The 23,275-nt window shown below is 37.3% G+C and overlaps 2 protein-coding genes across 2 annotated transcripts; both read left to right on the forward strand.

Annotated features, from left to right (window-relative positions):
* The first annotated feature begins 1,060 nt into the window (after window positions 1–1,060).
* Window positions 1,061–4,563, forward strand: LOC125584327 (formin-like protein 2). Its single transcript, XM_048752676.1, has 4 exons — window positions 1,061–2,931; window positions 3,007–3,206; window positions 3,288–3,541; window positions 3,615–4,563. Exons 1-4 carry the CDS (start codon window positions 1,457–1,459, stop codon window positions 4,410–4,412), a joined length of 2,727 nt encoding a protein of 908 aa, XP_048608633.1. The 5' UTR covers window positions 1,061–1,456; the 3' UTR covers window positions 4,413–4,563.
* Window positions 4,564–7,707: 3,144 nt separating this feature from the next.
* LOC125584328 (UDP-glycosyltransferase 74F2-like) lies at window positions 7,708–10,612 on the forward strand. The gene is made up of 2 exons (XM_048752677.1): window positions 7,708–8,369; window positions 8,470–10,612. The coding sequence occupies exons 1-2, from the start codon at window positions 7,752–7,754 to the stop codon at window positions 9,181–9,183; spliced, it is 1,332 nt and encodes a 443-aa protein (XP_048608634.1). The 5' UTR covers window positions 7,708–7,751; the 3' UTR covers window positions 9,184–10,612.
* Window positions 10,613–23,275: the final 12,663 nt, after the last annotated feature.

The following is a 23,275-nucleotide window of genomic DNA, read 5'->3' on the forward strand; positions in this document are numbered from 1 at the left end:
GACTTTCACAATGGAACCTGCTTTCAAAGATGGCCTGTAATGATTAGCATGTCCGACGGGAGTAAACCCATGAATCACGGAATCTGCAAATAATATTATTCAACAAAGAATCAGGAAATCAATTAAAACAATTATGTTAAATAAGTGTGATAGATCGAAGATTAACTTACCTTTTCATTAAGGAAGAGAACTGTGATTCCCACAAACTCCATGTCTTTCTTGAAATTCAAGGAATCCCATAAAACGGAGGAAGCCAGAGGCTATGCTCTGACTACTACGACCAAGATGGAGAGACTCGAAGGTTGAGTGACAGACGCTGGGACGCTGGTTTGAGGAACTGGAGAGGCACAGAGAAACATTTTCTAGAAGATGGTTAAAGCTAAGAGGAATCAATGAGTTTTATGGAGATGCAGATTGGGTTCATCAAAGATGAGAATTATATATATAGGGTTTACAGAGGGGCTACAAATCAGGAACATTTATGATCAAGCGATTTAAGATGGGAACATGAAGAGTTCACCGGTGAAAAAATAGATTACGAACAGACACACGGCGCAACTCTGTAACTCAAACTTGTTTGAGACAATGATGAAAAGAACTCAAACTCATGTTAAACGACAACAATTTACAATATGGGAAAATTATAATTGTTGCAAACTTGAAATTTTTTCATATAACGTGATGAATCTCATTTAAAAATGAAACTCATAATACACTTGTAGGTCCTACCCTCAGAGAAAGCCGAAGAACCAAGGACTTCCGAACTTCAGAAATATATATTAGGTTTCGGCCATCAATGTACAAAGTATCATTTAACTTAGTGGTATACATGTTGGTGTTTATATCTCAATAACTCGGGTTAGAACCATGAGTTTGACATTTTTTTACACTTTTAAAAATGTAGCTCACAAAACACTGACGTGGTGCGCTGAGGAGTGAACAAAAACTCAACTATTATAATATAGATTTCCATTATTTCGCTGTAACAAAGTAAATTCAAAGTAGATCACAAGAAGAAGAAACTGTAGTTGTTTAACTAACTGTGGTAGTGAACAAGTCACAAACTAAATCTTTAAACCTTACTACTAGTAGCTATTAGGTGATAATTAACAGCAAAATGGGTCCTAGTTACGTATTAATTGCTAAAAACCTGATTAAAAATAATTATTTGTACTTGGAGAAATATTGTAATTATTGGGAAAGATGTACATTATTACAGCAATCATTATTATCTGAAACTCGATCGACCTGTTAACAGGTGGTCCAACCTAACATCATCTCATTTAATTTGTGTTCTGAACAAAATTTATTAATTCGATTTTACTTCTTAAAACTTTTGGATAAAAATAAGGAACGTGGAAATAAATAAGGGGAAATAAAACACAGGAGCTAACATTTCGCAATCAAATCTAATACGAACACCTAAACTTATTTAAGGAATTGTGACACCTACTTAATGTTCCCTCCAACTTCTCTCTCTCTCTGGTCTCTTCATCGACCAGACCAAACGCTTCTTCAGTGTCAGTTTTTGAATGCCACAACAAACATCAAGCCCAAGAAAGAACCAGAGCTAGACAAAATGTCTAAAATACCCTTCCTACTCCGTTTTGCTATGATCGTTTTCTTCATCTCCACCTCATACTCCTCCGGCAATCAACGTCTCAACTCTCGCCACTTACTCCATCAACCCTTTTACCCCATCGTCACCGCCGCTCCACCACCGTTATCTTCCAAACCTCCGTCGCCTTCCCCAGACAAACACCACCACCACAAGAAACATCCAGCGGCGCCTCCACCGCAGGATAAACACCTCTTCTCCTCCGTCACACCACCTCCACCTCCTCCTGCGCCGCACTCGAACCCCTTTTTCCCCTCCAACGCCGTTCATCCCTCACCACCTCCACCTCCACCAGCCTCAATCCCTACTTTTCCCGCCAACATCTCTTCTCGCTTCTTCCCACCTCACAACTCATCCAAACCTCACAACAACAACCACCACATCGCTAAACTCGTCTCGATAACCGTCTCCGTAGTATCCTCCTCTGTTCTCCTCTCTCTACTCGTCGTGCTCATCATCTACCTCCGCCGCACACGCCGCCGCCGCCTCCTCCCCGCCTACAACACCAAGTCCACAAGATCAGACTCTCTCCAGCTCTTCAACGCCTCTCCTTCCGACGGCGCTCGAAAACACAAACAACCACAGAAGCACACTTCATCCAACACTTCCTCTGATTTTCTCTACTTAGGCACTTTAGTTAACTCCCGTAGCGAAGGCTTTGCTCCGCAGAAGTCTCCGGTCTCCGGAAACGTCGCCGGCGTCTTGGAGTTACCACCAGGTCCAGCTTCTTCCTCTTCCTCTTCTTCTTACTCACATCACCATAAGCCAGGCTCCCCGGAGCTCCGTCCTCTTCCTCCGTTACCAAAGCTTCAAGCTTTCTCTCCCACTTACCTAAGCCCTGAACATTTATTCCCTAAGAGACAAGACTTTGACGGCGACGACGAAGAGTTTTTTTCTCCGAGAGGATCTTCCGGCCGTAAACAGAGCCCACCACGTGCCGTGGAGGATTCTGGTGTTGTTCAGAGTGGTGACAGGAGTGTCAACGGCTCCAACTCGGGTTTTCCGACGTCGTTTAATGATTCTCCAGCGACAAGTTTAAAACCTAAGTCGCTTAGTCCTCCTCTCAGTGAAACCAGCTCAAACGGCAGCGTTTTGAAGAAAACCGGTCCAGCTAGACCACCACCACCTCCACCACCTCCTCCTCCGCCGCAATTCTCTGAGATTCCGGCCGCCACGTCTCCCTCGCCTCCTTCTGACCCAGATAAGAAAGACGAGACTTTGAAACCAAAGTTGAAAGCTTTACACTGGGACAAAGTTAGAGCAGGCTCGAGCCGTGTTATGGTGTGGGACCAAATCAAATCAAACTCTTTTCAGTAAGATAAATAACGAACTCGATGTTCTAATAAACAATTCATTTCCCTTCTAAATGATTGTTTGGTCTGTTGCAGAGTGAATGAAGAGATGATTGAGACATTGTTCAGAGCGAATGATCCAAGTTCAAGAACAAGAGGTGTCGGAAACGCAGGTTTAGTTCAATCCGCGAGTCATGAGAATCAGTTTCTTGATCCAAGAAAGTCTCACAACATTGAAATCTTGCTTAGAGCTCTTAATGTAACTGCTGATGAAGTATGTGAAGCCCTTGTAGAAGGTAAATAATTATTACACAATCTGTTATTACATATGCACAAGTTGGTCTGAAGAGTTTACATTTTTCTTGTTTATGAATCAGGAAACGCTGATATGCTTGGACCTGAGCTACTTGAATGCTTGCTTAAGATGGTACCTACCAAAGAAGAAGAGGACAAGCTTAAGGAGCTTAAAGAGGATGATGAATCTACTACATCCAAGATTGGACCTGCAGAGAAGTTCCTCAGAGCATTGCTCAACATTCCTTTCGCCTTCAAGAGGATTGATGCAATGTTTTACATAGTTAATTTCGATTCAGAAACTGAGTACCTTAAAAGATCCTTCCACACACTAGAGGTAAAACTCTGCTTTGTCCTCATTGTGCTAATAAAAGACAGAACATTCATATGCATTTGATTATTACTTTCAGGTTGCTTGTAGTGAGTTAAGGAACACTAGGATGTTCTTGAAGCTGCTTGAAGCGGTTCTCAAGACCGGGAACCGGATGAATATAGGGACTAATAGAGGAGATGCACATGCTTTCAAGCTTGACACACTCTTGAAACTGGCAGACATCAAAGGCGCTGATGGCAAAACCACCTTATTGCACTTTGTGGTTCAAGAGATCATTAAATCAGAAGGAGCTAGGGTTTCTTCTACTTCCATTCAAAGCCCTATAGGAGATGATGATATAGCAGAGCAATCAGCATTCCAAGACGACATAGAGTTAAAGAAACTTGGGTTGCAAGTAGTCTCAGGTCTCAGTTCTCAGTTGATAAACGTCAAGAAAGCAGCTGCAATGGATTCAATTTCCCTCAGCAAGGAGATAGCTGAAATCTCCAGCGGTATAACAAAAGTCAAGGAAGTGATCATGGAGCTAAAGCAAGAAACTGGTGTAGAGAGATTCTTGGAGTCAATGAACTCGTTTTTGGACAAAGGTGAGAAGGTGATCACAGAGATACAATCTCATGGAATCAATGTCATGAAGATGGTTAAAGAAGTGACAGAGTATTTCCATGGGAACTTAGAATCTCATCCTTTCCGCATTTTCACCGTGGTCAGAGACTTCTTGACGATTCTTGATCAAGTTTGTAAAGAAGTTGGTCGTGTAAACGAGAGGACAGTGTACGGATCACGACCTTCACCGTCGAACCAGACCGTTACACCGCTGTTTCCGGTGGTTAACATTAACCACTCAGAGCTGAGTCACGACGATGACTCGTTCTAAGTGACAACGATTGGTTAAGTATTATTTACGTGTTTTGGTTTGATTTGATCCTTACTCGAGAACACATGTTAGTTACATGTATTTATTATTTATGAACATATCTATATTGATAGGTGAGAATTTATATGAAATTTATTAGATTTTGGAAGTATTTCTGTGCAAGTTGTTATCGAGCTCTGGACGTGCCACTCCTATATTGAATTATATCACGTGGATATGTTTTTATTGATTGAATCATTTCTTGCCAAGTGATTCGGTGGAGAGAGGTTAAGGAACGTGTTTATCAATAGTTAGACATTAGGAAGTTCTTGGTCAAAAAAGAACAAAATGCATGGGAGGGGGATCTTGAGTTTAATTTGATGTGGTGTTGTTTGACTCTAGAACGTGCTTTCAGTGGAATGAATTCATTACTGGAATGTAAAGTTGATGGATTTGGTTTGGGCTATAGAGAGAGTATGGCTAGTCACAGTTTTGATTGTGTTTTGTTTGATTAGGAAGCGACTGAGTTAGTTGGTGTGTTTAGCAAACCAAGATTGGCTCTTAGATCTTTTTGGTGAGTGGAACGTGTCTTGTGATGGTTCAAAAGCAAATAGAGGTGCGTCTTTGATTGCTAAGGTTGTATCATATGCAGCGGTTAGTCATCCTCCATGGGTAAGTCGGATTTTTGGTAAGTAAAACTGTAAAAGTTACATTACCTCTTTGTTGTCATGTTGAGCTCTTTACACCTCTAGAATAGCTTACAGTTGTTGGAAGTCTTTGTGTATTTTCCAAGATATTGATTGAGAAAAGACCATAGATTAAAGAGAATACTCAATCACCTTTTTATTGGCTCTGACACATGGACCTTGTGAAATAGGCATTTTTCAAAAGCTAAGATCAAACACCTTTGCAAACTTTCTTTCCCAATCAAATTGAGAATCACCGTTCACAATTCAAATGATTGAGAAAAACAACTAGACCAAAGGGAATAATCACCTTTTAAAAGTCGTTTTGTTGGCTGAAAAACAAGCGCCTTGTGAACAATTTGCAATTGCTTTGGAGATTCTGTATATATACAAGGTTTTTTTTTAAATTATCTTGTTGGCTGACACAAGGACCTTGTGATCAAGGTAGTGTAAACTATATATATAAACTTTGTCCAAAGAGATTGTCTCTGCTTAACTTTATATCCCTTTAAGGGTTTCATCAGTCGAACAAAACTGAACAATCAAATGGGCCAATATATATCTTAATACATTTTGGCTTGGGTTTAAAAGTCCAGTTTCTTGAAAATTAGTTTTACGAGTGGGCCATCAGTCTGTCGCTGCAATCCATTTGCCTATGAAATAGTCGTCATTCACAGGATTAGACATTTTAACCGTTAAATTTGATTCGATTCGTTATTCGTTTCGATTCGATCCAATAATTTTGGATATCCGTAAACCTTCGAAGCAAAACAAATACTAAAAATCAATATCCGTTAAAATCGAAGCAAATCACAAATACTAAAATTTTGGGAAGCGGATATCCGATCCGATCCGACAATATATAAATACATATATATCTTGATTATATTTAAATTTTTAAATGTATAAATTATATAATTATTATTCTAATATATGATTTGACAAATTCTATCCACATTATTACTTATATAAAAGTATTACATAAAAGGAAGTGAAAAGAATTACGACAACTATAACTTTTTTCTTAAGTTTTGTCTTATTATAATTGTTAACTAAGTTTAAAAAATTTACAAAATATGTAGCTTCATTACTTCTTTTAATTTTTATCTTATATATCATGCAAAAAAATATTTTACAAAACATTTTTGTGTACAAATTTTTAAGATTATTTGTATTAATCAAAACAGATATCTGTATTCGTAAATATCCGCAAATATCTATTTATTTTTGGGATATCCGTATTTTTTCGAAGTAAAGCAAATCGAAAAATTAGATATCCGTGACATATGAAGCAAATCACAAATACCTTCAAAAGCCCGGATATCCGATCCGTGCCAGGCCTAATTCACACCTCTCCCTCCCCTAATTACTCGAGGTTCAGTGTTTTAGGGCAAAGAGTTTGTGTAATTCTAGGGAGATCGTTGAGATACTACGGGTGTGCTATTCTAAATGATATATTATTTTGATTTAGATCTAATCTGTTGTAGTTGTTTTGTTGAGCAGGTTATTAGGATTACGAGTAAAGGATGATATCGTGTTGATCAAGAAAGAAGATGAGTGGAGAGAAAGCTTGTGGTGCAAGTAATACACTGAAGAGTACGGAAAAAGTCCAGGTAAAGAACAAATATGTCTGGACTACGAAGAACTTTTGGCTTCAGTTTCTTGCTACTTATCATGTTGTTGTATCAGGTTTTCTTAAGATGATTTAAAGTAATGTATATGTTATTTGTTCATGCTCAAGCAAATGTCGATCACACACAGAAACTAAACCATGACTTTTTTCTCTGTTTTGCTCCTAGGCATTCTTGCTTGTCTTGTCGACGGGTATATGAGCATTGCCATGGAGAAAAACCGAAGAGTACGTAAATGCCCAGCTAAAGAACAAATATGGTGACGCTTTTATCCGTGGAAACAAGGGTAATAATATAATCTAATCGTATCGTATCACAAATTCACAATCATCTTTATCTAATTGCTTACTTTCTTGCGGTGTACGTATCTGGAAATTTTGATGTCTACATGTAGTTCTTTACATCACCACAACGAACAAAACCTCGGCAGATGTAACCTAGCTTTCTTGCATCACCATATGAATGGCCCATCTATTTCTTCTATCTCTAGCATTTGACTAGTAGGATATATAACAGCCATATATTTGTAACTTCTATTTACCATTCCACTTGTTTTTTTTGTATTACAACGCTGTCACTCTGGTTGCGTCCGAACATCTACAGATGTATACATAATGAATTTTGTATGTTTAAATTTACATGTTAAGACATTTTCAGCCTTTTTTTAACTTGTGAAAAGCAAACGCTGAACACAAACATGATTTATACATTCATCGTGGCGACGCGTGTATTTGTAATTATTAATTTACCAAAAACATTGTTTAACATAGTAAATATTATGGTCTTATTTCCTTTATAAAAATACACTGAACATATAAGCAAATGCAGAATAAAATCTTCTCTAAATCTTCCTATTCACACATTTCCTTTTATTGTGAAAGAACACAAATTGATTTTCTTCTTATTCCCATTTTTATTTTAAAAAGCTATCTCTTGTTCTGATCACAACGCTCTTATCTAATCAAGAACTTCAAAAATCTATAAACATCCACAATATCTCCTAAGGCATATTCATTCGGTTGAAGCAAAACATTTTGAGAGAGATGGAGAAAAGAGGACATGTATTGGCAGTGTCATATCCAGCGCAAGGACATATCACACCAATCCACCAATTCTGTAAACGACTCATCTCTAAAGGTCTCCAAACCACTCTTGCTCTTACCACTTTCATCTTCAACTCCATCAAACATGACCCATCTGGTCCAGTCTCCATAGCCACCATCTCCGATGGCTACGACCAGGGTTTTGACTCGTCTGGCTCCATCCAAGACTATGTCCAAAGCTTTAAAATCTTTGGCTCTAAAACCATTACAGACATCATCCGCAAACACGAAACAAGTGATAACCCCATCACTTGTATCGTCTATGATTCTTTCTTGCCTTGGGCATTCGACGTTGCCCGAGAGTTTGGTATAGCTGCGGCTCCTTTCTTTACGCAGTCTTGTGCTGTTAAGTATGTTTACTATCTTTCTTACATAAGCAATGGAAGCCTGAACCTTCCCATTGAGGAGTTTCATTTTCTTGAGCATCAAGATTTGCCTTCTTTTTTATCTGCTCCTGAATCTTACCCTGCTTACTTGGAGATGGTGCTCCAACAGTTTACAAACTTTCAAAAGGCTGATTTCTTACTCGTTAATACCTTCCAAGAGTTGGAGCTTCATGTTAGACCTCTTTTCCTAAAACTTTCTCAACCATGTCGTTTTGCTGTTCATGTCCTAATAACTATGTTTAATGTCCTAACTAGTTTATTTTTCTTTACAGGAGCAGGAGTTATTGTCAAACGTTTGTCATGTGTTGACAATTGGTCCAACTGTTCCATCAATGTACTTAGACCAAAGGATCATTTCAGACACAAATTATGATCTGAATATCTTTGATTTGAAAGACGCTGCCTTCTGCACTAGCTGGCTGAACACAAGGCCACAAGGGTCAGTGGTGTATGTAGCATTTGGGAGCATTGCTAAGCTTAACAATGTGCAGATGGAGGAACTTGCTTCAGCAGTAAGCAAATTCAGCTTCCTGTGGGTTGTCAGAGAAAAACTGCCATCAGGATTTCTTGAGACACTGGATAAAGACAAGAGCTTGGTCTTGAAATGGAGTCCTCAGCTTGAAGTTCTGTCAAACAAAGCCATCGGTTGTTTTTTGACTCATTGTGGCTGGAATTCAACTCTGGAGGCATTAGCCATTGGGGTTCCCATGGTAGCTATGCCTCAATGGATCGATCAACCTATGGATGCAAAGTACATACAAGATGTGTGGAAGGCTGGAGTTCGTGTGAAGATAGACAATGAGAGCAGGATTGCCAAGACAGAGGAGATTGAGTTTAGCATTAAGGAAGTGATGGAGGGAGAGAAGAGCAAGGAGATGAAGGAGAATGCGAAGAAATGGAGAGACTTGGCTGTCAAGTCACTCAGTGAAGGAGGCTCTACAGATATTAACATTGACACATTTGTATCAAAGGTTCAGAGCAAATAAGTTATCACATGAAGTAGCAAAGATTTCTATTGAGTCAGTATTTCTTTCAGTGTAATCTTTAAGTTGATTCTTCATCTGGTTAATTACTTCCCAATCTTACAATGTTCTCTACCATATATTGTCTTCGTTTCAATAGGCTTTTTAGGTGTCTGTCATCACTCATCACTATCATTTTTTTGTTTAACCACTGGTATTTCAGTTTCAATGAACAGGACCTCGGCAGATAGAGCCTAACTCTCTTGTATTACCATGTCTGACCATCTTCTTCTGGCATTTGACATGTTTTCTATTAACTAGATCTTTTCTTGAACTAATTTTATTTTTTTTTGAACTAATTTAATAAATTAATATAAATGTATAATTGATATGGTTTAACGATATATAATTTTCTACAAGTTAAATGTTGACCAAAAAATATTTCAATATTTGAATACATTAAATTAGTTCAAAAATGATTTAGTTGCTAGAATAAAGCCAACGAGTCTTAACGTCTCAAGACATGTTTTCTTTTGCCCTTAACGTCCACTCTATTTATTGAACTTTTTGGCTTGTCTTAATTGACCTCCGCGGCCTCTATAATTGTCATTCGTGTTTGCGACTCACTCTCTCAAGTGTTTTCGACGGAAGGTATGACTCAACGTGGAACAATTAAGCCATCATCTTCCGAATCTCATGGTTATGTTGGATGTAGTTTCCTCCATGATGTTTTTGTAATCTGGAGCCAGAGAATCTCCCGCTAATGGTTTGGAAGAAAGCAACTAAAGATTTATAACTTCTATTTACCATTCCACCTTTTTTTTATTTATAATTCTAGTACAACTCTGCCACTAGGTTTGCGTCTGAAACATCTACAGAATTCTGAGAAAGAGCCAAGTTTATTATTCTGAGAGCCCCTTAGGGTTGCGTAATTGATCTACAATGTTCTTTAAACGTCATCATTTTCGTCATAATTTGATGTCATCTTTACAATTATAAAGATGGAACGAATAGAAGATTGGTTTGATTTTCGTTTGTAAACAATCAAATCAAATATAACAAATTGATAATTTATTTTATGTACATGTTGGACCTGATACTTTAGTGTTGTCAAACTCATAAAATTTTGTTTCATAAGCTGTTACTTATTTATGTGAACATATAATTTATATAATAGATATTTATTTCTGAGGTATATATGATCTGTTCTTTTTTTTGACTAAGGTATGTGATCTATTCATGCGCATATAACTAACCAAACGGCTAATATTGTCACGATTTTTGTTCCGGTCAGAAAAAAGTATAACGCATATTACATTAATTTATCTCTATGATATTATCCGAGAAGTTGGTTTTTTACGTGTCGTGATCACATTGATAAAATTCAAGTACAAGAACACCTTTAACGAAATTAAAAATTATACGTAATTGTGATTACTAAAAATTATTTTGTTTCTTTTTATTAAGAAATTTTAAATTATCTTTGGTATTTCAATTTCTTTTTAGAAAAAATATAAATATAAAAAGAAATATTTATAAAATATATAGATGTTATTTATATAAAACAAAATTTATTTTTCTTACTTTATATTTTTTTCTAAACAACATAAACAAAAAAGGAAATATCCAAAAGATTTCAAAAGATATAGGTTTATATAAATAAATTAATGTATAAAACATTTAACAAAATAAAATAATTTGGATATTTTTTAAAATTTATTTTATCATAATTATGTTTTATATCAAATAATTAAAAATAAGTATAATTATATTTTGGGAAAATTGCCAAATATGACTCACAACTTGATTTCAAACACAAAGGTTAACCCAAACTTGAAACAAATGCAAAAGTAACCTAAAAAGCTATTGAAATTACAACCAACCCCTTGTGAACAAACAAAAAAACCGAATTTTTTTTTACGTTTCTAACCCCCGTAAGTCGTCTGCCCAGACGACTTTCCAGTAAGTCGTCCAGACGACTTTCCAGGAAGTCGTCCAGACGATTTTCCAGTAAGTCGTCCAGACGACTTACCAGAAAGTCGTCCAGACGACTTATCTGGACTAGTTTTACTTAGAAATAATTTAAAAATTTTGTAAAAAATATTTTGATAAGCGAAAAATTGAAATCATGTAATTAACATATGTTTTAAGAGATATAAATTAAGATATAACAAAAGTTAATTGTTTTCAACATAGATGAGTGAAAGTAGTGAGTCATGATATTCTTTGGTTTAGGTTTTGCCAACATATGTTGTAGTATTGTATGTGTTCTTAGGGTTAGATTTTTGAATGCATAGATGTTTTTTTGAAAACTTTAAAATTTACCTAAGTGTTTTAATTCTATGTATAGTAAACACTATTTAAGTATAACTACGGGTTTATAACGTGGTTAGTTAGTTAATTTAGTCAATTTAGTTTAGGGGTTAAATTTAGGGCCTGGGACGACTTACTAGTAAGTCGTCTGATGTACAGTATTCAACAGACGACTTATTAGTAAGTCGTCCAAACCGGACCAAACCTTTAATTTTACAATGTACTTTTAAAGCTAACCGGATTATTTACCGGCCATATATAAGGTGTTTTTTTTTTTCACTGTTTATCGAAAATCAGAAGCCGTTTCTCTCAAAGGCGATTTCGAAGGCGATTTCCGTCGATTCTCTCTAATCCATCGTTCTCATCGTTCTCACCGCCGGTTATCTCTCCGCCGTTATCACCGTCGTTCTCACCACCGTTCTCACAGCCGCTTCCTCTATTTAAGATCCGAGAGGAAACCCTAGTGCGCATTCTCTCAGAGGCGTTTCGTTGAACTCCGCCGCCGGTAAGTTATATCTCTTACTGTCGAGTGATTGATTGAGGAAAAGATGAACATAAAACTGGAAGTCTTGAAAGACTTATAATTAAGTCGTCTGGGAAGTCTTCCAGCTGGAAGACTTTCCAGACGACTTAATTATAAGTCTTTCAGCTGGAAAACTTGCCAGACGACTTAATTATAAGTCTTTGATTGTTTGAGATGGTTGTCTTTGATTGTTTTGCAGGCAGACAAAAAAAATGGAGATGCCAGAACTCCCCCGTAGGATATATACATTAGGGGAAGAGCCCCCCGCAGTGCATAGCATTTCGTATCATACTTGTTGGACGTTGCATGCTGCTTTAAAGAAAGCTCTTCATGATGACGAATATGAAGAGCTGAAGGAGTCGAAGTTGGGAGTTTTCATCAAGTTCCAAGAGCTTGGATTTGATTGGGCTTCAAGGCTGGTTCACTACATGCTCGGTTTCCAGCTGGACATAAAGAAGAAGTATGAGCTGTGGAGTCTCGTTGGTCCATAACCTGTGAGGTTTTCACTGTTAGAGTTTGAACACCTCACTGGTCTAAACTGCGAGTACATCGAGGACCTTGAGAGACCTCACTCTGTTGTTACAAAGGAATTGACTTCTTTTTGGGAGATGCTGGAAGTTCATGTCGAAGCTGGGCCATCTACTCAGGAGATAATAGCAGCACTTGAGAGATGCGAAGGGTGGTCTTGGGATGATCGCAAGCGGCTCGCGTACCTTGCCATCTTCACTGGATACATTGAAGGGAGAAAGTATTCAACCCCTACACGGGTTAGTCTGGCAAGGCTAGTGATGGAGCTAGAACGGTTTGAGAATTATCCATGGGGGAGAGTTGCGTTTAAGGTGCTGATGGACTCTGTGAAGGGCAGAGATATTTCGGGTTGTTACACTATTAATGGGTTTGCGCAAGCTCTCCAGGTCTGGGTGTACACAGCTCTTCCGGAATTGGGTGCTACTTTTGGTAATCCTCTCCCAAACAATCCGTCTCCCCCGATACTGGCTTACAAGGGTCGCAAAGGACGCAAACAGTTTAAAGAGGCTATCCTCAGTCAGGTATTTACTTCAATCTGGACGACTTCGTAGAAAACTTATAATTAAGTCGTCTGATAAGTCTTCCAATTAAACGAATTAGTAGAAGACTTATAATTAAGTCGTCTGGAAAGTCTTCCAGCTGGATGACTTAGTAGAAGCCTTATAATTAAGTCGTCTGGGAAGACTATCCAGACTACTTAATTATAAGTCGTCTGGAAAGTCTTCCAGCTGGACGACTTAGTAAACGACTTAAAATTAAGTCGTCTGTAAAGTCTTCCAGCTGGAAGACTTAGTAGAAGACTTATAATTAAGTCGTCTGGAAAGTCTTCCAGCTGGATTACTTAGTAGAAGCCTTATAATTAAGTCGTCTGGGAAGACTATCCAGACTACTTAATTATAAGTCTTCTACTAAGTCTTCCAGCTGGAAGACTTTACAGACGACTTAATTATAAGTCGTCTACTAAGTCGTCCAGCTGGAAGACTTTCCAGACGACTTAATTATAAGTCGGCTGTGAAGTCTTTTCTTTCCATCTTTCTTAATCCATCAAATATCTAAGTTCATATCTTCTATTTACTGCAGACTAGGGTGATCAACTTTGTTCAAAAGGACACTGGTGAAATGTTTCCAAAATAGGAGTTTGATGTTGAGGACCCGCTCGCGGAGAACATAATTAAACTCATGTTTGTGAAGAAACCGTGGAAGTGGACCATGGATTGCTGGGAAGTCACCGGTACTTGGGTCAATACAAAGTCGGCGGTTGTGAGTCCAGCGAAGAAAAAGGTAGTGAAGGAAGACAGTCCAAGACCTCGGAAGAAAGCTCGTAAAGAGGCACCTGCTGAAGCTAGTGAAGAGGCAGCTGCAGAGGCTAGTGAAGATGCAGCTGCAGAGGCTAGTGAAGAGGTGACTACGACTGTTGGTGGTTTGACCAAAGAGGATATTAAAACCATGTTCAAGGACATAGCTGATGCCATGAGGGAAGGGTTTGGGACGTGCCTTAAGGAGATCAAGTATCTGTCGGAAAGGGTGGAAGCTGTGGAGAAGAAGGTTGGTATCACCACAAAACGGAAAGGGACATCATCTCAAAACACTACCTCTCCACCTAAACCGACGCTCGAACCCGGGGTTAGTAACAAACCCTTGGATTTTATATATGTATTTTGTTTCATGTTTGAAGACACTCATTGGTTATTATTGTATAAACCCATCTTGTATATTGCAGAGTGAAAGTGTCAATGGGACGAACGCGGGAAGGAAGAACTTGGCGGAGGATAAAGGTCCAGATGTGCCCGCAGATGTGCCCGTAGCTGTGCCCGCAGATGCTAGTTCCTCGGAAGATAAAGCTCCAGAACCGAGCCTTGTTCTATTGGACAAAAATCAATCCACTGTTTCAGATTTACGGAAGGAGGATGCTAGATATCTAGAAAAGAAGGATGCTGCTTTGGCACTTTGCCGTGCAAAGAGTGATCGAACAAGGAAACTTGTTGCCTCACAGAAATCTCCTTATACGGCAAACAGGACGGCCAGAGTGATCATTTCAAACAGAAAGCTTTATCCAGGCTATAATCCTTTTGCACCAATTGACAAGAATAAGTTGAGGGAGCTCGCTGAGTGGTTGAAATCTTGTCCGTAAGTGTTTGCTTTTCACATAATAGCTTGCTTTTTACATAATAGCTTGCTTTTCCCATAAAACCTGATTGATTTTCAACATTTTGTGTTTGCAGTTATTATAGAACAGCTCTCGATAAAAAACCACGTAAAAGTAGAACTTGGTGGTATCAAATCCTCCGAACCTCCCTAGAGTGGCTGGAGGACTGTGTAAGTCTTCTGCTATGACGTAGACAACTTACTTGTAAGTCGTCTGGTAAGTCTTCTACGTAGACGACTTATCAGACGACTTACTTGTAAGTCGTCTGGTAAGTCATCTACGTAGAAGACTTACCACTAAGTCGTCTGATATCTTCTGACTTGTACTTTATTTTATATGCAGCATATTGATGCTTGGATTAATGTGCTGAGGAAGAGGTACAACGCTAACCCACAACATTTCAGGAGCGAGAGAATGTGCTTCCTTGATCATCTCTTTGCTCAGCAATGGAGATTCAACTTCAAGGATTTTAAGGACTCGAAGCCCGATCAAAACGGTTTAGGAAGAAGACTCCCTGGTGGGGCGTGGAATTATTATGCAGGCACTATACCATCATTTTGCAAATCGAACAAGGTTTGGGGGACGGATATTGATGATATCTATGCGCCAGTAAACTTCGCCGACAGTCATTGGATTGCTATTTGGATATCGATCCCTAAGAGGCACATAGTCGTCTTTGACAGCATTTGTTCCAGTATCTCCCCAGAAGAACTCGATGTGGTAATGGAGCCTTTTCTCTACATGGTCCCTTATCTGCTTGTTGAGTGCGCTTCCTCAGACGAACTACGTGCCCAATACAGCCTGGAGCCATTCACATATGAGAGACCGACCAATATACCTCCGGCCTGAGCTGGTGATTGCGGCGTGTACACTCTAAAGTACATTGAATGTCATGCTCTTGGGATAGAGTTTAGTAAAAAAGACTTTCCTAAGGCCAACGGGAAGAGTATGAGGGATAAGATGGCGGTGGATATATTTCAAGAGCTTCCTGACGCGCATGAGTTCGTAAACAAGGACATGGATGACATCCTGGGTACGTATGACGGGTGATAAACATGCCACTTTAGATGATTTTGTATGATAGATTAGGCTGATGTGTGTATTTGAACTTGATCCCTATTTTGTATTTGAACTTGATCTCTATTTTGTATTTTAACTATAAGTAGTCTGGAAAGTCTTCTGAGCAGTGACCTTTTGTAACTATATTTCGGATAATATAAAGGGCAAGACCATCTCAAATTTGTTTGGTAGTGCAATTTGACAAAGAAGTTGACACAGATAAGTTCATAACACAAATTTTTAGTACATAGACTGAACACTGGACGACTAACTTGAAGGTCTTCTGGAAGAAAAAACTCTGGACGACTAACTGGACGACTAACTGGACGACCTTCTGGACGACTTAATTGAAGGTCTTCTGGAAGACTAAACACTGGACGACTAACTGGACGACCTTCTGGACGACTTAATTGAAGGTCTTCTGGAAGACTAAACACTGGACTACTAACTTGAAGGTCTTCTGGAAGAAAAAACCCTGGACGACTAACTGGACGACCTTCTGGACGACTTAACTGAAGGTTTTCTGGAAGACTAAACACTGGACGACTTACATTGTGGTTTCGTATGGCCAGTTTCCTTGCATTTTGAGCATCTATAAGCCCTGTGTTGCTTCCGGGGTTTGCGTCCTCTCATCCTGGATAGCTCCAACCAAGATTGTCATCTTGATTTCTTCTGTCTTCCCGGACCACGTTTTACTTCCGGAGGAAAGCATGTGCGTTCCTCAACTTGTTGTCCAACACAAGGATATATATTCTCTGAGTATCCTGCAAACAGAAAATCCTTTGAGTACACTGGACATACAAGTGTGGAGATATGCAAACCAACAGATGTTCCAGCAGCTATAGCATGAGGCAAGGTATTTTCTCCACTGCATAGACACCACAATCACACTTTCCATGTTCCAAATCAACCACACAGTCCATTTTCCCACCTTTCACAAAGAATCGCCATCCATCAATTGGTTGTACCGTCATCGTATCCGCTATCTCCGATCGAACAGCAAGCAAGTATTCAACACCTCGACTATGTTGAGTTGGGAGACTCAAAGCATCTTCTCTCCTTTTCCAAAACCACTTTCCTAGCTTCTCCCTTATGAACTCCAACAGGAACTGAACCGGAAATCCTCTAGCTCGCTTCAGAGCGGAATTAATAGATTCAGCGATGTTGCTTGTCTTTATGTTGTACCTGTCCCCCTGACAATAAACCCTTGACCATAGGCTGACGTCGGCATTCTCCAAATACGTTGCAAGGTCCAGGTTTGCACTCCGTATCTCAGCCATGTACCGGTCAAAATCTGAAACCGTATGAGCATAAGCAGCACCTTTCACCAAGTACAAGAGATGTTTCCCTTTATACTTTTTGACAATGTTATCTTGAAGGTGATAATAACATATTCCTCGGGTTGCCCAAGGAAACACCTTATCACACGCACTTTTAATGGCCGCGTGCCGGTCAGAGACTATCACCAGAGGCTGCTCATCAGATACACAACTAGCCAATTTTGTGAAAAACCATTCCCAAGAAGGTTCATCTTCAGCATCTACGATCCCAAAAGCCAATGGAAATATCTGAAAATTCCCATCTTGTGCGGCTGCAACTAACATAACACCTCCATATTTCCCACTTAGGTGAGTCCCATCCACCACAATGACCCTTCTCTGATACTTAAAACCTTTGATAGAAGCTCCAAAAGAGAGAAATAGATACTTAAATCTATTGATAGAATCAAGTTCTATAGCCGTGATAGAATCGAGATTTGCTAAGGAGATTTGCTCGAGATATGATGGCAGACGCGAATACCCATCTTCTGCTGATCCTCTCACCAATGTTTGTGCATATAAAAGTGCTCTGTATGAAGTGGTGTAATCAAGCGTCATGCCAAACATGTTCTTCATTGCATCAGTGATATGCTGCGGATTCAACCCATCAATGATTCCAACACGATCAATGAAAAGCCTACCAACATACTTCGGAGTACAGTGTCTCCGCTGAGCGAGTCGGTCTCCCGTTGAGCATGTATGTTTTTCCACATACTTTGTTACCCAAAACGTGTTTGTCCCATGTTTCACACTCGCTCTGACCTTCCATTGACAACCACTAACCGGACATGTTGTCACAAGGAGAGTTTTCGTTGACTTGTATATTCTGAAGGAGAACTTAAACCTCACTGCTGTCAACCGCAGCTCTGAAAGCAGTGCATCCTTGCTAACAAAACTCTGGTTGACATAGATACTGTTACCATTCGATCTTCCTCCTTCAATCTTTTCGATATCTTCAAAACACATATCATCATCTTCCTCATCCTCATCTTCAACCTTTCCATAAACACTGTAATCCTCACCATTCTCGTCCGCTTCAGCAACAATAGAGATACCAGCATCCTCCTCCCCATCGTCCTCATCCCCATCGTCCTCCTCCCCGTCATGATTTTCATCTTCAACCAAATCATCATCATCATCTTCAAAACATTCATCAGCTTCATCATCTTCCCTGAACTCTGAAACCGTTTCCACCTTGCTACGGCTTGATACACAAAGCCGTACTCCATGCGTTTTGGTTATCTCGAGCAAGTTTCGAACTTGTCTATCACTTGTAACATGAATAGGAGGGGTGTCTGGAGCCTGCATCATTTCTGCTGGTAATGAGTAGGTTATCTCCACAGATTCTGTGCTCATGTCCAGGTTATAATCTTCTTGAGCCATTGCAAGAAGTTCAGCATGTGTCGAACATTCCCCCAAAAAAATGATTCTCGCTCCTTTGACATTATCAACCACAAAATCCCAACGACAATCATTCAACAACCATTCTCCATACACTGCATGTAACTGACGCATCATCTACAAAAATTCAAAATAAAACACATTAGTAAACATAGAGAAAATGAAAGTTTACTAAACATTGACGCAGACGACATACCAGTAAGTCGTCTGGAAGACTTACTAGTAAGTCGTCCAAACAGGTCATTTTTGCAATTGAATTTTAAATAGGACGACTTACTTGTAAGTCGTCCAGCTTTGTTTGTTAAAAAAAAAAAACCTAGACGACTTACCAGGAAGTCGTCTAGGATAAATGAGTTAGTTTTGCATTTGACCGAATTGTATCAGATATTTGACTTTTCCTGGACGACTTACCAGTAAGTCATCTCAGGGAAACAAAAATTTCAATATTTTATTAAAGCTAGACGACTTATTTGTAAGTCTTCTCAGGTTAGTTTGCAATTCGAAAAAGAAACTTATATATTTTACTTTACCCAGACGACTTACTTGAAAGTCATCCAGCCAGACGACAAACAAGAAAGTCGTCAGAGATAAGCAAGGTTTGACCATAATCTAGGAATTAAATCTGGACGAATTTGCTTATCCTGGACGACTTTCAAGTAAGTCGTCTTACTGGACGACTTCCGCGTAAGTCGTCTGGGAAAAGTTAAATTTAAGTTTTATTTTCCAATTGCAAAAGTAACCTGAGACGACTTACAGATAAGTCGTCCAGATTTAATAAAATATTGAAATTTTTGTTTTCCCGGAGAAGACTTACTGGTAAGTCGTCCAGGAATAGTCAAATATCTGACACAATTCGGTCAAATGCAAAACTAACCCATTTATCCTAGACGACTTATCAGTAAGTCGTCTAGGGTATTCTCTAGTTCTTTTTTTAACAAACAAAGATGACGACTTAAAAGTAAGTCGTCCGTTTGACCAGAAGACTTACCCGTAAGTCTTCTACAGCCAGACTACTTTCGGGTAAGTCTTCTACACAAACAGATCTGAAAAAAATTTCAGTTTCATACCTTAAACTAGTGAGATGACTTCCTTAACACACAGAGTCTTCTCCAACCACCCACAATCTCAAACGAAAGTAACCCACCAAGAATAGTATGCTTGAATAGCTCTATAAACCATAAAAAAAATTTGAATCAAAAGCTTGAGTTTTTTGGATGAATATGGAGGCAAAGTGAAAGAGATGTTGTTTTTAGTTCATAACAAGTGAGAAAGAGAGAGTGTAAATCGATTTTAGGTGCATTAAGAGCTTCAAATTGGTTGTTCATGGTGGTTGGGGTATTGATCACAATGACAATCTTGTAATTACTTGAAGATGATGAGGGTGAGAGAGTAAAAATATCATTTTCGGAAAAAAAAATAAAAAAAATGTGATGGTATTTTCGTGAATATCATGAACTTGTGGGGGTGAATAGGACAAAAGAAAAATCCAAGAAAAACATAGGTTAGTTTTAGGTTTTACTTTGAGTTTTGAGTCAATCTTGCAAAAAGCCCTTATATTTTCTCAAAACACATGCCAAATTAAGAAAATACAGAGAAGAGCGAGTGAGTTAGTGGTTGCACCACTTTTGCTGCCATCTCACCAAATTAGGATTTGAAGTCTACAACTGCCTCTACTTAGAAGAATTACTCGGCCATTGTATCACGTATGAAAAAAAAAGAATTAAGAAAAATATATACAAGATTATTATTTTATCTATTTTTGTAGATACACATTATACAATGTCTTCACAATTCTAAACAAATGATTAAACAATTAAAAGGATTTATTTTTAAAACATTATAATTATGTTTATCAATGCAGTTCGAGCATTTTATTTTTTCAAAATAACATATTGAGAATTTTATAATATTTATAAAATATTTTTAGAATTCTGAGAGGATGAACCAAAGTAACTGAAGATAAAAATAGTAATCTAATTTTAACTTTACTAAAGTAAAACATAAAAACAGTTGTTCAATTTGATATAATAGATGAAACTCAAGATACCCAAAAATACACTTAAATGATCCAAAATCTTATAATTGAAATCTAATATTTAATTAATATGAGAATTTGACCCAAAAAAATAATATGTGAATATACAGATGAATACAATCTTTTGAATTTTGGGATATTATTACCTTATGAAATTGTAAATAATCGATGAACTTTAAAATATTTCCGATTTAGTTTGCTTATGCAACTCTCAGTCTCTCAACACTTCAACTTTTTATAATTTTATCCAAAATATTATATACGAAAAATTTATAAATATTACAAGTATCTATTAATGAAATTCTGGTTATATATATCATATTATAAGAACTTTTATAGAGATGAAATCACATATCTAATTAAAATAAGAACATAATGATAATTAATACGATATTGTTTTCATAGTATAAATTAAAATGACTTAAAACGATAAAAAACATATACATATTTATATCCATGCACGAGAACATAATGATATTTAATAAAATTTATTTATTTACCATCAATATAAATGATAAAATTACATAAAAGTTATATAAAAAATTAACAATTATTATAATTTGATTATTTGTTAATATTTATTTCCGTGCATGAACAAGAGAAAATCATTTAGGGGGGCTTGTTGAACTGATCATTTGAGAAGATGTCATTATATACAAATTCAAAAACATAGGATTTAAACAAGATTTTAAGAGGTGATTAGAAAGGATTTCAGGAGTTTTAGATATAAATAAGATTTGGACGACATCACGTTTCTTCAAGGTATTTTAGTTACTCAGAGATCATTCATATCTCCGAACGCTGCATATAAAGGCGAACAATTTGGTGCGAAGTGCCAGGAAGCGAACGTCTTTCGTTATTCATATGAATGCAGAATTACCGGTTTGGTTTGTAGACTCTATTGTTTTCGGTTGATGTCAAAAAAAAGATCGAAATAAACTTTAAATTTTTTATTAATTAAGCATAAAAAATCTGGAAACCAGAAACCTTTCTATTATGACTAAACATAAGCTTTAATCATCCTAGTAGGCTCATCATCATACTGAACAAAATTGCAACATATGACATGACACGTCCACACCTCTCAAGCTTCAAGTGGAATATACGTCAACGAAATCAGATCATCTCTACATAAGTAAGCAAAATATTTTTGAAAGAACAGAACCATGTCAGGTGTATCTCTAGCGATGGGTCCAAGAACCGACATGGATAAAACATATCTGACTAGTGAGAAAGGACGGTGGTCGGGGATGACGGAAACCTGTGGTGGTGGCGGCAGTCTGATGGGATAACAAAGGGTAATATAGTTACAGCTAGTCGCATTCATACTTTATGGCAAAAGATAAAACGAAGAGGATGAAATCTTTTATTTTATTTTTGTGAAATAACATCTCATTAGGTGGTATTTCCTCTAATGAATTTTGACAACAAATATTTTTTTTTTAGAAAATCCAGAATAATTTTTTATAATGAAATCTCAATTTTTAACAAAATTTTTTTTAGTCCTAGACACATTTATCACAAAACTAAAGAATCAAACCAAACCGAGAAAACAACGTTCGGCTCGGGTTTGGATCTTAACAATTATACTAGTTGATCCTTTATCTCTAGAACAAAAAATCAGAAACGAATTGGAACTGAATCAAAATCGAACCGAATGGATACCCGAATTTCCATAATATAGTTAATATATTTATAAATATTAACTTTATTTAGATTTAAAATAATCATATAATTTTAAAATATTATTTATAAGTCGAAATACTCAAAAAAAATATTGAATTACTATTAAATTATCTGAATTATCTTAATTTTTATCTGAAAATCCAAAAGAATATGATATTTAATCCAAAAGTCCTGATTTTTTTTACTTTTTAACCTAACCGAACAACCGCAACCGAACCGAATGGGATTTGAAATTACCTCGGATATAAGCAGGTTTCCAATTTTGCTACAACCGAACCGAGCTTCGTAGATACTCTAACAGATCCTAAACCTCTAGAACCGAACTGGAACCGAACCGAGAATCGAATACCCATTGCTTGGGGATTTAATGAGATTTATACCGATGATAAGTTCAATAACTATTGATTTGTAAAAGGTTTTATAAATACTAAACCCATAAGGTAAGATTTGTTAAAATTCAGAATTCTTTTAAATACCTAATCCAATAAGCCCCACCACTTAGTGGACAACTATGCAATGTCGTTATAAGGGTTACTTTGGTCTTGAATATAATAATGAAATATCAGATATTAGTGAAGAACAACATAAGAAGACATTAAATAAACAAGTACTTTTCTTGTTGTCGATGTCTTGTAACTATCAGTAGCTCAAAGAGGGTCCGGAACCCTATTTATTTTTACGGCACCAAATTCAAAGTAATCAAGTTTTAAATTTTTTTTTAAAACTACAGTTCTTGAAATAACCTACAATGCTCTGCAGAACCAAATATCAAAAGCAATTTTTTAGTGATTTCCATAAAATTGTACAGCAATAAAATCTAAAACCACAGCAAAAAAATCTACATATTTTTTTTTACAGCAAATATTTTAAAGGTACAGCGATTGCCAATCGGATCCTATAGAACCGTATAGAATCTTTTCACTTCTTAATTATATACTCCATTTCGGCTTTGTCTCTGAATTTTTCCATCTCTTTAAGGATCTTACTTCTCCAAAAATAACAATACAACGACAACGAAATCGACTTTATGCGATATTAAATTTAAATAAATATTTTTCACATTTTAAGAAAACATGAATATAGACGTTGAAGACAACTAGGTATGG

Source organism: Brassica napus, chromosome C3, assembly GCF_020379485.1.
Source record: "Brassica napus cultivar Da-Ae chromosome C3, Da-Ae, whole genome shotgun sequence".
NCBI classification, from domain to species: Eukaryota; Viridiplantae; Streptophyta; class Magnoliopsida; order Brassicales; family Brassicaceae; genus Brassica; species Brassica napus.

Coding starts and splice junctions, on each gene's coding strand:
- LOC125584327 (XM_048752676.1), top strand. CDS start 1,457: ATGTTCCCTCCAACTTCTCTCTCTCTCTGGTCTCTTCATCGACCAGAC. Junction 3,207..3,287: donor ATGTGAAGCCCTTGTAGAAG/GTAAATAATTAT, acceptor TTTATGAATCAG/GAAACGCTGATATGCTTGGA. Junction 3,542..3,614: donor GATCCTTCCACACACTAGAG/GTAAAACTCTGC, acceptor TATTACTTTCAG/GTTGCTTGTAGTGAGTTAAG.
- LOC125584328 (XM_048752677.1), top strand. CDS start 7,752: ATGGAGAAAAGAGGACATGTATTGGCAGTGTCATATCCAGCGCAAGGA. Junction 8,370..8,469: donor TCCAAGAGTTGGAGCTTCAT/GTTAGACCTCTT, acceptor TTTTCTTTACAG/GAGCAGGAGTTATTGTCAAA.